General features: G+C 42.8%; 1 protein-coding gene across 5 annotated transcripts in view; it reads left to right on the plus strand.

Moving 5' to 3' along the window:
- Positions 1 to 12,315, plus strand: part of LOC139054854 (shootin-1) — a 71,868-nt gene that overhangs the window by 17,781 nt on the left and 41,772 nt on the right. For all 5 annotated transcript variants that reach the window (XM_070532516.1, XM_070532517.1, XM_070532518.1 and 2 more), the window contains exon 5: positions 10,145 to 10,337. In XM_070532516.1, coding sequence (XP_070388617.1) covers positions 10,145 to 10,337 — 193 coding nt within the window. The remainder of the gene's footprint in view (positions 1 to 10,144; positions 10,338 to 12,315) is intronic.

Genomic DNA, 12,315 nt, shown 5'->3' on the forward strand with positions numbered 1-12,315 from the left:
CATCCGATGTTAACGCCAGACATTGTATTTTTTGCTTCATGGGGCATATAAGGCTTTCGCCTTAAAAATATTGAGCTAGGGAGAATTTTTTGCATTGCACATGAATCGGCATAGAAATAAAAAATGAGGAAGGGTCATCAAAGCAGAACATTAGTGACACAGTTAGCAGCAGTAGTTGTTTCCCCTCGTAAATTTTGCAGTAATTTGTTTTTACAGCCCATTATTTTGGCTTGTTGCCAGGTGATCGTGCACATGGCTTGAAGCCAGCTGGAGCCTGTGCTCTTGAAAGGGCACTAAATAGGAACTTTCAACTGTAGTTTAGACTGATAAAGTATTATTTAGAAGTTATGTTTTCATTAATTTACAGAGCCTGCAGCATTTTAATAAAACAAGGATGCAAGACAAAAAGTCATTAGTCAAAAGAGTATTGACTTTTTAACAAAATATTTTTTTTTTCAATTTTTTGAAAAAAAAACTTTTTTTTGAGTCCTATTACTTTGAGATTGCCCACTTCTACCTATTTGGGGTCACTTATTAAAGCAAAAGCATTATATGTCCCATGAAGCACAAAATCCGGTGTTCATTGTTGTCATCTCATGGTACCAAAATCCACGTGACTAAGTGATGTCATCACATTCCCGGCGCTGGACCTGCTGCGGCTCGCATTGCAAAGTCCCACTGTGAAGAACCATGGCATCGAACGGATGCTGTGGCCTACTCCCATAATTGGGTTTAGGTGGATTAAGGTGGATTACGATTGATTAAAGTGGATTAAGGTTGGTACAAATTAGAGCAAGGCGGATTAAGGTGGAGTTTTAATTTAATGTGATAACTTAGATAAGCTCTCATGCTTTTGCATTCAAATCTTGTATGGATGCTTAAGCGACTGTAAATTTTGACTGTGACAGTGCTGCTTGCATTTCGGGTATACTGCAAAGGGGCCCTCACATGCATCCAATTTTCTAGCGACAGCACTGAGTGACAGCGTTAGCCATCGTAGAGGGAGACCCATTGCTTGTCGTGTTGCTGGTTTTTGGCCAGCCAGAAAATTTTGTTTGTTGCCCGGAAGCCCGTGCAGTGACTTCTGCTGGGGACAGCATGATTGCACAGCAGCTTAGCAGCAACCAGTCCACCCGCTTCGACTGAATTCGCTCTCGCAACTTCCCCGCAGGGCATCTGTGTAAGCAGGCGTTTGGTGTGTTGCGACACCAGGGACTTGAGTGCATAGGATTTGTACCCTCCAGTGCTTACCCGTACATGTTTAAGCCATGTTTGAGGAAAAGGCTTTGGATGGATGGATGTTATGAGCATCCCCTTTGGAATATGGCGGTGGGCTGCGCCACCAAGCTCGTGCTATTATACTGTCTAATGTGGTACCTAGGTTAAAAAGAAAAAAAAGAAACAAGAAACAAAAAAACTCCACGATGAATTTCCATAACCAAGTTTTCTGAGCCCCCGATTGGGAACTTTGTCTTTGTATGTCTCTGTCTTTTGTAGTTTCCCTACTTTTCTTCCACCAATCTTCCAATCACCTCATACTAGTCTCTACTGTAGACATGTTTACTTTCCCCCTGCTCTCGCTTCAAGGAGGCCAGTGGTTTCTAAATCGACCGCTGGGCAGATATCTTCACATTCTTATAAAGCATGCTCCATCGTTTTCCTAGCTTTACCACAGCAAGCACATGCTTCTTCTTCCTTCTTATATCTCGCTTTATAGGTGCATGTTCTAAGGCAACCTGATCTTGCTTCGAAAAGTGATGAGCTTCCTTTGAGTTATAAATTGTTTCTTTCCTGATTTCATTTTTTCCTTTTAAGTAGTTACTCATGACTGGTTTCTTTTCGAATGCCACCACCCATGAGATTATTTCAGCCTTCCTGACTTTTCGCTTGACGTTCTTTGTTGCTCACCCTACATGCCGCATACTTGCTGCTAAGCTTTCTAGTTCTTTTCCTCTACTGTGAATCAATGTTTTTCCTGTACAAAAACCTTAATACTCTCCCAGCCCATTTACTTTCTTCCGTATTCTTCAATCGTTCTTCATAATCAATTTTACTGTGAGCTGTCCTCATTTCAAAACTGGTCCAGCCCATATTACCCTGCACAGCTTCATTTGTAGTCTTCCCGTGAACGCCCAATGCGAGGTGCCCCACTGGCCTTTGGTTCCCGACGAGTCCTGATTGTACCCCTGATTTAAAGCAAACAACCGCATTTCCAAAAGCAAGTCCTGGAACCATTACACCTTTCCATATAACCCGGAGCACCTCGTACCTATTGTATCCCTATAGCGCTCTGTGTTTCATTATGGCTGCATTTCTCCTCCCCTTTACTGTTGTTGTTTTGTTCTGTGTTTCCATATATCTATTGTCTTTGTTTATCCATATACCAAGGCATTTATATTCTTTAACGCGAAGTATTTCCTGGCCCTGTATTGCCAGTGTCTGTTCACTGTTTTCTTTGAATACCATAACACTGATTTTCTAATGCTAAATTTCAAACCTAAATTCTCGCCTTCCTGTCCACAGATATTAACCAGACATTGCAAATCACTTTGCTTGTTAGCTAGCAAGACAATGTTGTTCACATAAAGTAAACCTGGGAGTTGCTGCTCTAGTACTGTACCCGCCTGTCTGTGTGAGAGATTCAACCCGATATTGCTTCCTTCTAGCGCCCTCTCCATCCTCACCTTGTACATCATAAACAGCAGCGGGGATAAAGGGCACTCCTGCCTCAGTCCCTTGTTGATGTGAACTTGTTCCTCGCTCCTCATCCCTTTCCATTCAACGCAAACCGTATTTTCTAGGCAAATATCTCAAAAGCTGTAGACAGTTGTCGCCTAAGCCTTCCCCCTTCCAGAATACCCCACAAAATGTTGCGGTCTAGGTTGTCATAAGCTCCTGTAATGTCTAAAAAGGCCATGCATAATGGTCTGCTTTCTACTCTTGATATTTCAATACACTGAGTAAGAACAAACAAGTTATCATCCAAACTCCTACCTATACTCAAGCCACTCAGAAATTCTCCAAAAATGCCATTATTCTCTGCCCATGCTTGCAGGTTTAACTTAATTGCCTGCATTGCTAACCTGTATATTAATGACGTAATGGTCAACGGTCTATATGAGTTCTCCCTTTCTCCCCCTTATCTTTATAAATTAAATTCATTCTGCTTTGTCAGCAGCTGTCTGGTATTCGTCTATCTTTCAAAGTTTTTTCTACTGCTTTCACCAGAGCTCCCTTACATTTTGGTCCTAGTTCATTTATCAGCCTAACGGGAACCTCGTCTAGCCCCATGGCTGTGCACTTAGGAATTTTGTCTTCCGCTTTCTTCCAGTTGAAATTTGTCAGCACCAGCTCCTCTTCCACTTGGATCTCTTTCATGCTCTTTTTTTCTTCGAATACAACCTCGTCATTGGCTTGGAAAGATTCGGCTGTTATTTTTCGGATGTAATTTATTGCCGCTTCTCCTTCCAGTCTTTTTTCATCTTCATCTAAGATATGTTGTTGTATTGTTGTTGACTTTTTCGTGCCTAATAATTTTATGTTGTTCCAAAATATTCTAGGTGCGGCCTTCTTTTTCTCACGTATTTCTGACAACCAACGGTCACTTTCACCTTTTAGTTTTGCTTGCACCAGTATTCGAACCATATATTTTTTTCTCCCAGTACACTTCCCAATTACTCGCTACTTCAGCCTGCGGTAACTGTGCTTTTCTTGCCTGCCTGTGCTCTCGAGATGCTTTCTGTCGTGCGGCGATCACTTCTCATATCTCCCTGTTCCACCAGCTTTTTGGTTTCTGTTTTCCTTTGCAACGAACATGTTGTTTCTCCTTTTGTATTTCTGTCATCATTTCACTTAGATGCTCAATATATAAACTAGCTGGGATGCGTGTTTGGATGCCACCTATGCGTACAGTGGAACTCAGCAGCATGCAGCCGGTGCATCTAGGAAAGTACAATGGAGACCAATGTCGCAGCAGGTTGTGATGCGTTTTGAGAGTGCATTTTTGAGCGCAGCAGCTCTTGTTCCTGCGGCTTGCGTCAGCATGCGTCGCCTGCTGCCAGTCACGCTACGGCCCTTGCTTTGCACCAGCCAAAATTCTGTCCTTCGATGCGCGCGCCGTTGGCTGTTCTCTTTGGAGCATGCGCGGAACGATCCCCAACCTGTGCATCGCTTTGAATGGCTGCCTGTGGCCGTCGGCGAAGCAGCATGGACACCTTTTTTTTTTCCACGCCATGCATAGTGGGTCGGTGCAGTCCGCATGCTGAATGCGCGAAGGCGCGAATGGAGCAAGAGCCATGGAGCAATCTCCATGTCGGGCACATCGGGCTACGTCATCCGCGTCCGGTTATGTTGGCTGCGCCAGTGCTTCGAACTATAGACGTTGTTCTTGCCAATGTGACGTAGCGTGTGCGCACATGCACTGTTGCTACGCCGGACAATATATGCGCCTTAATTGAGCTCTTTTTTTCTCTGACTTTCATTAGTTCGAATTTTGTATAATTTGAATTTTTGTTGCATCCCCACAGAATTCGAATTAACGAGCTTTTACTGTACACCCCTAGAAGGTGTACAGTATGCTATCCTAGCAGTGTTGTTTAATAAGCTAGTTGCTATCAGCTCTGTATACATCCCTCCCAGTTATCAAATTCATAAAACTGAACTTCAAAACTACATTGATTCCTGAGCCATACATATAGTTAGAGATTTAAATGTGACCAACACTTTGCGGGGAGACTCCTGTTGCGATGGAATAGGGATTTAATAGAAAATTTCCTCATTTCCTCTGGTGCATGCTTACTCATTAAGAAGGAGCCAATGTACTGCGGCGTTGCGCACAAAACCTATTCTTCAGTTAACCTAAGCATAGCATTCAGTACTGTCATATTATACCTTGAGTGGGGCGTTATTAAGAACCCTTCTGATGAATGCTCCCCACATCTTCTCCACTTGAAAGCTGACTCGGCCAACTGACAACTGTTCCAAGAACTTGCGTGTTTAGACAGGGATGACATTGCTGGTTTTAATATAGGTGATGCTGTGGCTTACTTAACAGGTTTTATAACAGATGCTGCCACAAAATGCATGCAGCGAACTAATGGACAGACTAATAAACCCCGCATCTTGTGGTGGAATCATGAATGTCAAAAGGCAAGGAAAAGAACAAAACAAAGCTTGAGGGTTGCTTCGTGACTTTCCAACTGCTGAAAACCTGAATAATTTTAAACAAGCAAAGTCACAGGTTAGAAGAACATGTCGACGTGCTAAGATAGATAGTTGGGAAAAGTATATATCCAGTATTCATTCATACAGTGATGAAAGAAATGTGTGGAACAGGGTGGATAAATTAAAAGGCTGACAGTCTCACCCTCTGCCCTTAGTAAATACACAAGGCGACAGCTTACAAAGTTGGGCAGATTTTCTAGGTGAGAACACAGATCACTCAAAACCAGCATTCATCCCCCACATTAAATATCTTAGAATGAAGTGCACGAGAAACAATGACTTCCTAAATCTTCTGTCGCACACCACATGGGGCAGCGACAGGAAGTGCCTATCGGACCTGTACAAAAGCCTTATACATACACGTTTTGACTATGCGGCCGTGGTGTATCACCCTGCTGCACCGAGCACATTGAGGATGTTGGATCTGGTTCATCATTTAGTCATCCACATAGCCACAGGTGTGCTCAGGACAAGTCCTGTCCTCTATGCGAAATCGAATGAGTGGTCACTTACCTTACAAAGGTCATATTTTAGCTTTACATATTTTCGGAAGGTGTAAAAGTAAGTAACAGTAAGTAATGTAATGTAAAAGTAAGTAGTGTAACATCCGTGTTACACTACTGTAAACGATGTGACATGTACCACACTGTGTCCTAGCTGACCCACAGCAGAGGAGCCCTTCTCACTGCATGTGAGGAAACTTAGTGAGGAAATGGGTGTTCCACTTTTAGAACCTCATCTAAAGGCCCCAGCAAAGCTCTTACCATCTTAGCAATGACAACTCAGTAAATGTGACATATCATTTGCTCATGTTACAAAGCACCTTCCAGAGGCACACATCTGAATGCAGTTCATAGAACCTCAGTTAAGGTACTTGTGGCCGGAAATTTATATTGACACATCAAAGTCTCATGCTGGCATGTCTTATGCAGGGGTCAGTCCATCATTCTCAGTATCTGATGTTTCGCACCCGGAAACAAGTATCTTTTCTGTAGAGGCATATGCAGTAATGTCGGCTGTTAAATGTATCAGGAAAACCAACCTTCCCAATGCCATCATAGTCACTGACTCTTTGAGTTTAGTAAGGTCCCTAATGTCGTTCCCGAAGCACAGGGCTCCTGTACTTAGTGAGCCTTATTCACTCCTGTGAACTGCATACATGTCAAACCGGCTTGCTGTGATCTGGGTGCTCGGCCACAGAGGCATTGAAGGGAACATGCTGGCAGACCAGATGGCCACATCTGTTACAGTGAAAGCAAGTAACGCTGTGATATCTGTCCCTGTGACAGACTTGAAGCATTTTCTGTACAGAAAAATACTGGCAAGGAATGTGGGACACTGAAACATTGCATAAGTTTAACTTAATTAGCCTCAATTGGGCAATTGGCAACGAACAGCAAAAATCTGATGAACTGAAGTAATTCTGTGTCTACTTAGAATAGGCCATACCTACGGCACCCACTCTTACTTGCTTACTTGCTCTTACTTGCTGTAGACTTCCCATCTGCGCTAAATGAGGAGAGACACTGACTGTCCTCCATGTCCTGCAGGAGTGCTGCGTATTGCAAGCCAAAAGAAAAAAACACTTTTCTCTAGCTTACCGACAAAATATTCTTCCCCATCCGGCAATGTTCCTTCATGTGGACTCATTTTTTTGTAGTAGATCACTACAAAAGTCCCTGCTTACATAATGTGGATTCATTGCAAGTTGTGAGCCCGATGAATTTATAACATGACCTCTCAACAGAGGCTACTGCTGCATTAGTAGCATTTTGTATGGCACATGCCTCCAAAGCGTTGTGTCCAAGTTTTCTGATGAGGCAGCAGTGCTAGTGGAACTTGCGCATTTTAGTGCAGCATCCTTTCAAAGCTTATGTTTTATGTTCACAGTACGCTTCACAAGACATTGTCATAATTTTAATACATATATATTTTATGCACTCTACAGCAAATCTACTTTTAGGCCCATATACAGTTGTGCCCAATCTGCGCTTTGCACTTCTCTGTTGCAGGGAAAAACCCATAATCACTTGAATGGCGCACCTTGGCTAGACTTGACCCTTGCACCATTAAAAACCACATATCATCAGTTTGTTTTCATCTTCATCTAAGATATGTTGTTGTATCGTTGTTGACTTCCTGCCTAATAACTTTATGTTGCAAAATATTCTAATTGTGGCCTTCTTTTTCTCACGTAGTTCTGACAACCAACGTCAACTTTCACCTTTTATCTTTGCTAGCATCAGTATTTGAACCATAGATTTTTTCCTCCCGGTACATTTCCCATTTACTGGCTACTTCATCCTGCAGTAACTGTGCTTTTCTAGCCTGCCTTTTCTCGCGGGGCAGAAACCTGGAGGCCTATGAAAAGGGTTCTACTTAAATTGAGGACGACGCAACAAGCTATGGAAAGAAGAATGATGGGTGTAACGTTAAGGGATAAGAAAAGAGCAGTTTGGGTGAGGGAACAAACGCAAGTTAATGACAGCTTAGTTGAAGTCAAGAAAAATAAATGGGCATGGGCAGGACATGTAATGAGGAGGGAAGATAACCGGTGGTCCTGGTTACAGACTAGATTCCAAGAGAAGGGAAGCGTAGCAGGGGGCGGCAGAAAGTTAGGTGGGCGGATGAGATTAAGAAGTTTGCAGGGACAACATGGCCACAGTTAGTAAATAACCGGGGCTGCTGCTGCTGCTGCTGATGATGATGATCATTATCATCATCTTGCAACTTTCTTCCTGGCAGCAAAATATAAATATTAAAATCCGCCATCGCTTCCTCTTATCTCAAGCTGAGGTCAAAGTATTGGCGTTGTCTTGTCTTTATTATTGAGATCAGTTGTGTGCTATGACGCTGTTAGGCTTGAGACACCACTGAGAGCCGCAAAAGTTTTTTTACTTTTGCTCACCAGATGGTGCCACAGCATAATGTACTGGTGGCACAGAACAGATTTCCACTGGCAATGACAGCATATTAAAGCTAGGTGTATTACACCTTGGTTAAAACATTGACCTCGTGGTATGTTTGCAATGTCTTTATGGGTGCACTACTGTGTTTATTTGTACAACAATGTAAATTTATTGAGATTCTTTTTTCTTAATGTTTTGTCAATGTGGTGGCACCATGCTGCAATTTGACAGCATGTCAGTTGCATTGCTTTTTGCTGTTACTTGAATATCGCATGCATGTGGTTGCCGCTTAACATCTGGAAAAAGTGCTTCCCCTGCTGCTGCTGAATCATAGGCAAAAAACAGAGGAACAACTCAAACCACTTTAGGCCATTACAGTAGTGCAGCCAAAAAGCTAATTCAACACTGTTGTGGCATATACAAATGTGGAATTCCATTTTGCTGGAGTGGTTAGAACAGCATCCTTCCTTCACTTTCTGAGCTAATGCAACATCTCCTTGCATTTACAAAATACTTATTTATTGTAGTTTTCATGTGAAAATTATCAGAATTATATTTAAATTAGGGCAGTTGCCAATTCTTTATTCCAAAACACAATGCCATATTTTTCCATAGTGTGACTATGCATCTCTCTTGTACAGCTCGTGGCTACACCAACAGTTTCATAAAACATTAATTTTTTTATTTTGATATAGTATGTATGTACTTTCATGAATGTAGCAATTTATGTTTTGCTTTCTGCACATATGATGTCTATGTACTATGTATTATCTTGTGCTTTGGAGAGCACTTGTGACTTTCCAGCTTGAGAGGTCATGCTCAGGGCCTTTCATTTCTTATTCTTAAAAAATTTTTATTGTCTTTGTAAACATTTGACTCTTGGTATGCAACATGTTCATGTGTTGTGAACAAATAGTTTTAAGGTGAGCGCTTGTCATAAAATTTATGCAGTACACTTAGGAAGGTGCTTAGAGCCTCATTACTATATTTCTACAGCATAACATGACTTAAATCTAATGCTTCGCTTAACTGGATGAGTGTTTTCTTGTTTTCACTATTTGTCTTATGTCTTAAAGGCCTTGCTCTTGTTTGCCTGTCCAAAGCCAGGGGTGCCGACTCTTTAACTGTCATATTGGTTTTTCAGTGATGCTTGTTCTTTGCGGAGTTTGCCTATATGTTTCGTACACAAATTTAGATAGGCATTCTCATGTATAGTGGAAATTGCAATTGTTCAGATGAGTTGAGGTGTGTGAGTCTGAATGAGTCCGTGCGAGCTAAGCAGGCATGAATCTAGGTCTGGATGACTGAATGACCTCCAGCGAAGCAGATTATTCCCCCTACCCCCGCCATCGTCCAGGCCCCTTCCACGAAAGAACACACAGCTAGCTGACGGCCGTGTGAATAGCACCTCTTTCTTTTCTTTTCAATTCTAACACTTGCCACTAACAAACCTTCGGTCATTGCCTAACCTACCGGCCTTACCCCTTTCCCCTTTAGAAGAATCCTACCCATATATACTGTGCTGAGGAAAGCATATGTCGCCTTGAAAAAGACAAGTCCACTTGTCGAAATGTTGGCTCTCGCTTTTACCTTGTTCTCTTTTTTCTCATCGTCTTGAATTTTCATCTCCCACCTTTCCCATGTTTTCCTATGTTAAATGTATATTTTGTTAGTGAATCAAGATAAGTTTCGTTTATATTGAGGAGCTGTGCTCATGTATTAACCTGCTCCATAATTTGGCATTACAAATGCCTTGTTTTTATTTGCTTGTTAGCTAGCTATGGTAAGAAAACTGGGAGAAGTGTATGATAATCAAATGGACTCAAGCATACTTTTATATTTAGCACCAGCAATGTGAAGTACAGCCACTTTTCCATAACGAAGCTCTTAAATGTGAGAAGTTTTTTTTTTTCATTGTTTCAAAGGTTGTTTTTATTGATGCGTAGCGTGGGAGCTTTTGCAGGTCCTTCTCAAATCTCTGGCATCTGTCTGATGCACGTTCTTTTGCACAGTGGTATGTGGAGAACCAGGACCTGCGACGCACATCCCAGATACTCTGGGAGAAGGTGGCCGCATCGGGCGAAGACCTGTCCGACCTGCCAGTTCCTGCGCTCTCGGCGGCATCGTCCACGTCATCCGACCTGACGAGTAATGGCACTGCTGCTCACGATGAAGAGGTTGAGCAGCTCAGGCAGACAGTGACGGGTGAGCGGTTTTGCTGGCCTTTGCAGTTGATGGCCATAGCTGTGGGCTATAACAACTGTATCTTGTTATGATGAAGAGTGCGAAGGTCGTGAGTTAGTTCAATACAGTCAGATTCTGCATGTAATGCATCAAAAATTTGTTAAAGATTTATGCAATTCAGGGTCGTTTTGTTCAAGCAGAAATTACGCAAACAGCCTTGTTCACCAAACTGTAGGATTGGCTACGCTCAGTCATTATGCTGTTTGTCGATGTAGATTTTTTTGAGTGTCAAATACTTGATCACGAATCTCTTTTTTTGTTTTGTTTTATTCATTGTAGCTTAATCGCTAGCCATCATTTTCTAGTGCCCTCTAATTTTTATCCATTCAGCATGCATGCACTGCTTTTATAGCAGTAGCCATTGTGGGCTGTTCAAAAAAGTTGAGTGTTTTTTACAGCGAAGCTGTTTACCTAACAGACCTGTATGAATGAGCCATATGGGGGTCTCATAGGGGGTTATCTGGGCTGGCTAAAGTCCATGAAATGAACAAAAAGGATGGCGGCACTGTGTGGTCTCATAGGGGGGGGGGGTCTATCTGGGCTGGCTAACATCCGTAAAGTTAACAAAAAAAAGATAACAAATGATAGTACGGTGCAGAAGAAAAAAAGGACACGTGATTTCACCGCACAGCGCATCTGCACAGTAGGGGAGTGCACCCCTGCCGGCCGCTGTTGCTGCCAGCTGGGTGTGCTGTCGTCTGCCCTCAATACAACGGCACGGCAGTTGTGGTAGGAAAACACCGGGACGTGCGCCACGGTAGCCACCGCGGTGTGTAAGAACCCGATTGTGCATTGCAGAGGCACAACATTGCAACAATTGCAACTCCAACAAAAATGGGAAAAGTGGGAAGACCATGCATTGTGTGCGTGGTCTTACACTGCATTGCGATGCATTGCAATGCATTGTGTGCATTGTGTGTGCACACGGCTGAAGAACAAATAAGCCAAGTACAAGGAAACGCATTGACAGCAGACACGCAACTATAACCAACGACAATGTGCCCGTGTGAAAGCAGAGAATGCAGTCAGTCACTTTCCCTCCGAAGAACGTCAGTGAGAGCAGATGCGAGAGTCAAATCATCGGCGTCAAGCACTACCGATAAAGCTCGCGCACTGGAGGCCACTCGAGTCTGTTTCCAAGCGGCAGAAGTGTTTCCAAGCGGCAGAAGCGGCAGACCCCTTATGTAATACCCCCTCCGGGGGTCTTTAAGGACAATAAACTGAACTGAAGTGTGAGTTGCCACTTCCTTCGAGTTTCACTGAGGCAAATTCCAAATTAACCAGAATGTTTCGGGACGCGGAGTTTGGCCATAGTTGCTTGGTCTGCGATCGACAGCTCTGCTGGTTAATCAGCCACCATACATTTGGTTCTGTCTGAAATTTTTTTTTAAAGTGGAATCTATGGCCTGTGTCACACAAATCTCACAAAAGGAAGCACCAGAAGACTCGCAAGTTGTCCTCAGGACTTAGTCTGAGATCTTTGAAGCTCGTGCTGAATCCTTCTGGCTTACAATGTATGGTCTCCCTCAGATGACGCTTATGTGCTACTTGAGCCCGCAAAGACAGGCATAAACAATAGTATAGAAACATCTACTATAAATAGAAATGAAGGCTTTCTGTCACAGTAGTTTCTTCAAATGTGCCATTGTACAGACTTTTGCATTCAATTCAAAAGTAAACATAACCAAGCACAAAGTTTTGGAGGATGCTCTAGATCAGGGCCAACTCCACGAATATCACTAGCCTCACCAGTCCTTATTACTTTTCCACTGCACCTAAACTTAAGACAAGACTGAATTTTTTTACAGAAGATTACGGGAAAAAGAGGGTAGGGGGATTATTTTGGCATAGGTGCATCATTTTGGCATAGGTGCATCTTGCGATTGCTACTCTAATAGCACAGTCATATTCTCTCCTAATGTTCTTTTTCTGACCTCCC

The sequence above is a fragment of the Dermacentor albipictus genome, chromosome 1 (assembly GCF_038994185.2).
Source record: "Dermacentor albipictus isolate Rhodes 1998 colony chromosome 1, USDA_Dalb.pri_finalv2, whole genome shotgun sequence".
NCBI lineage: Eukaryota > Metazoa > Arthropoda > Arachnida > Ixodida > Ixodidae > Dermacentor > Dermacentor albipictus.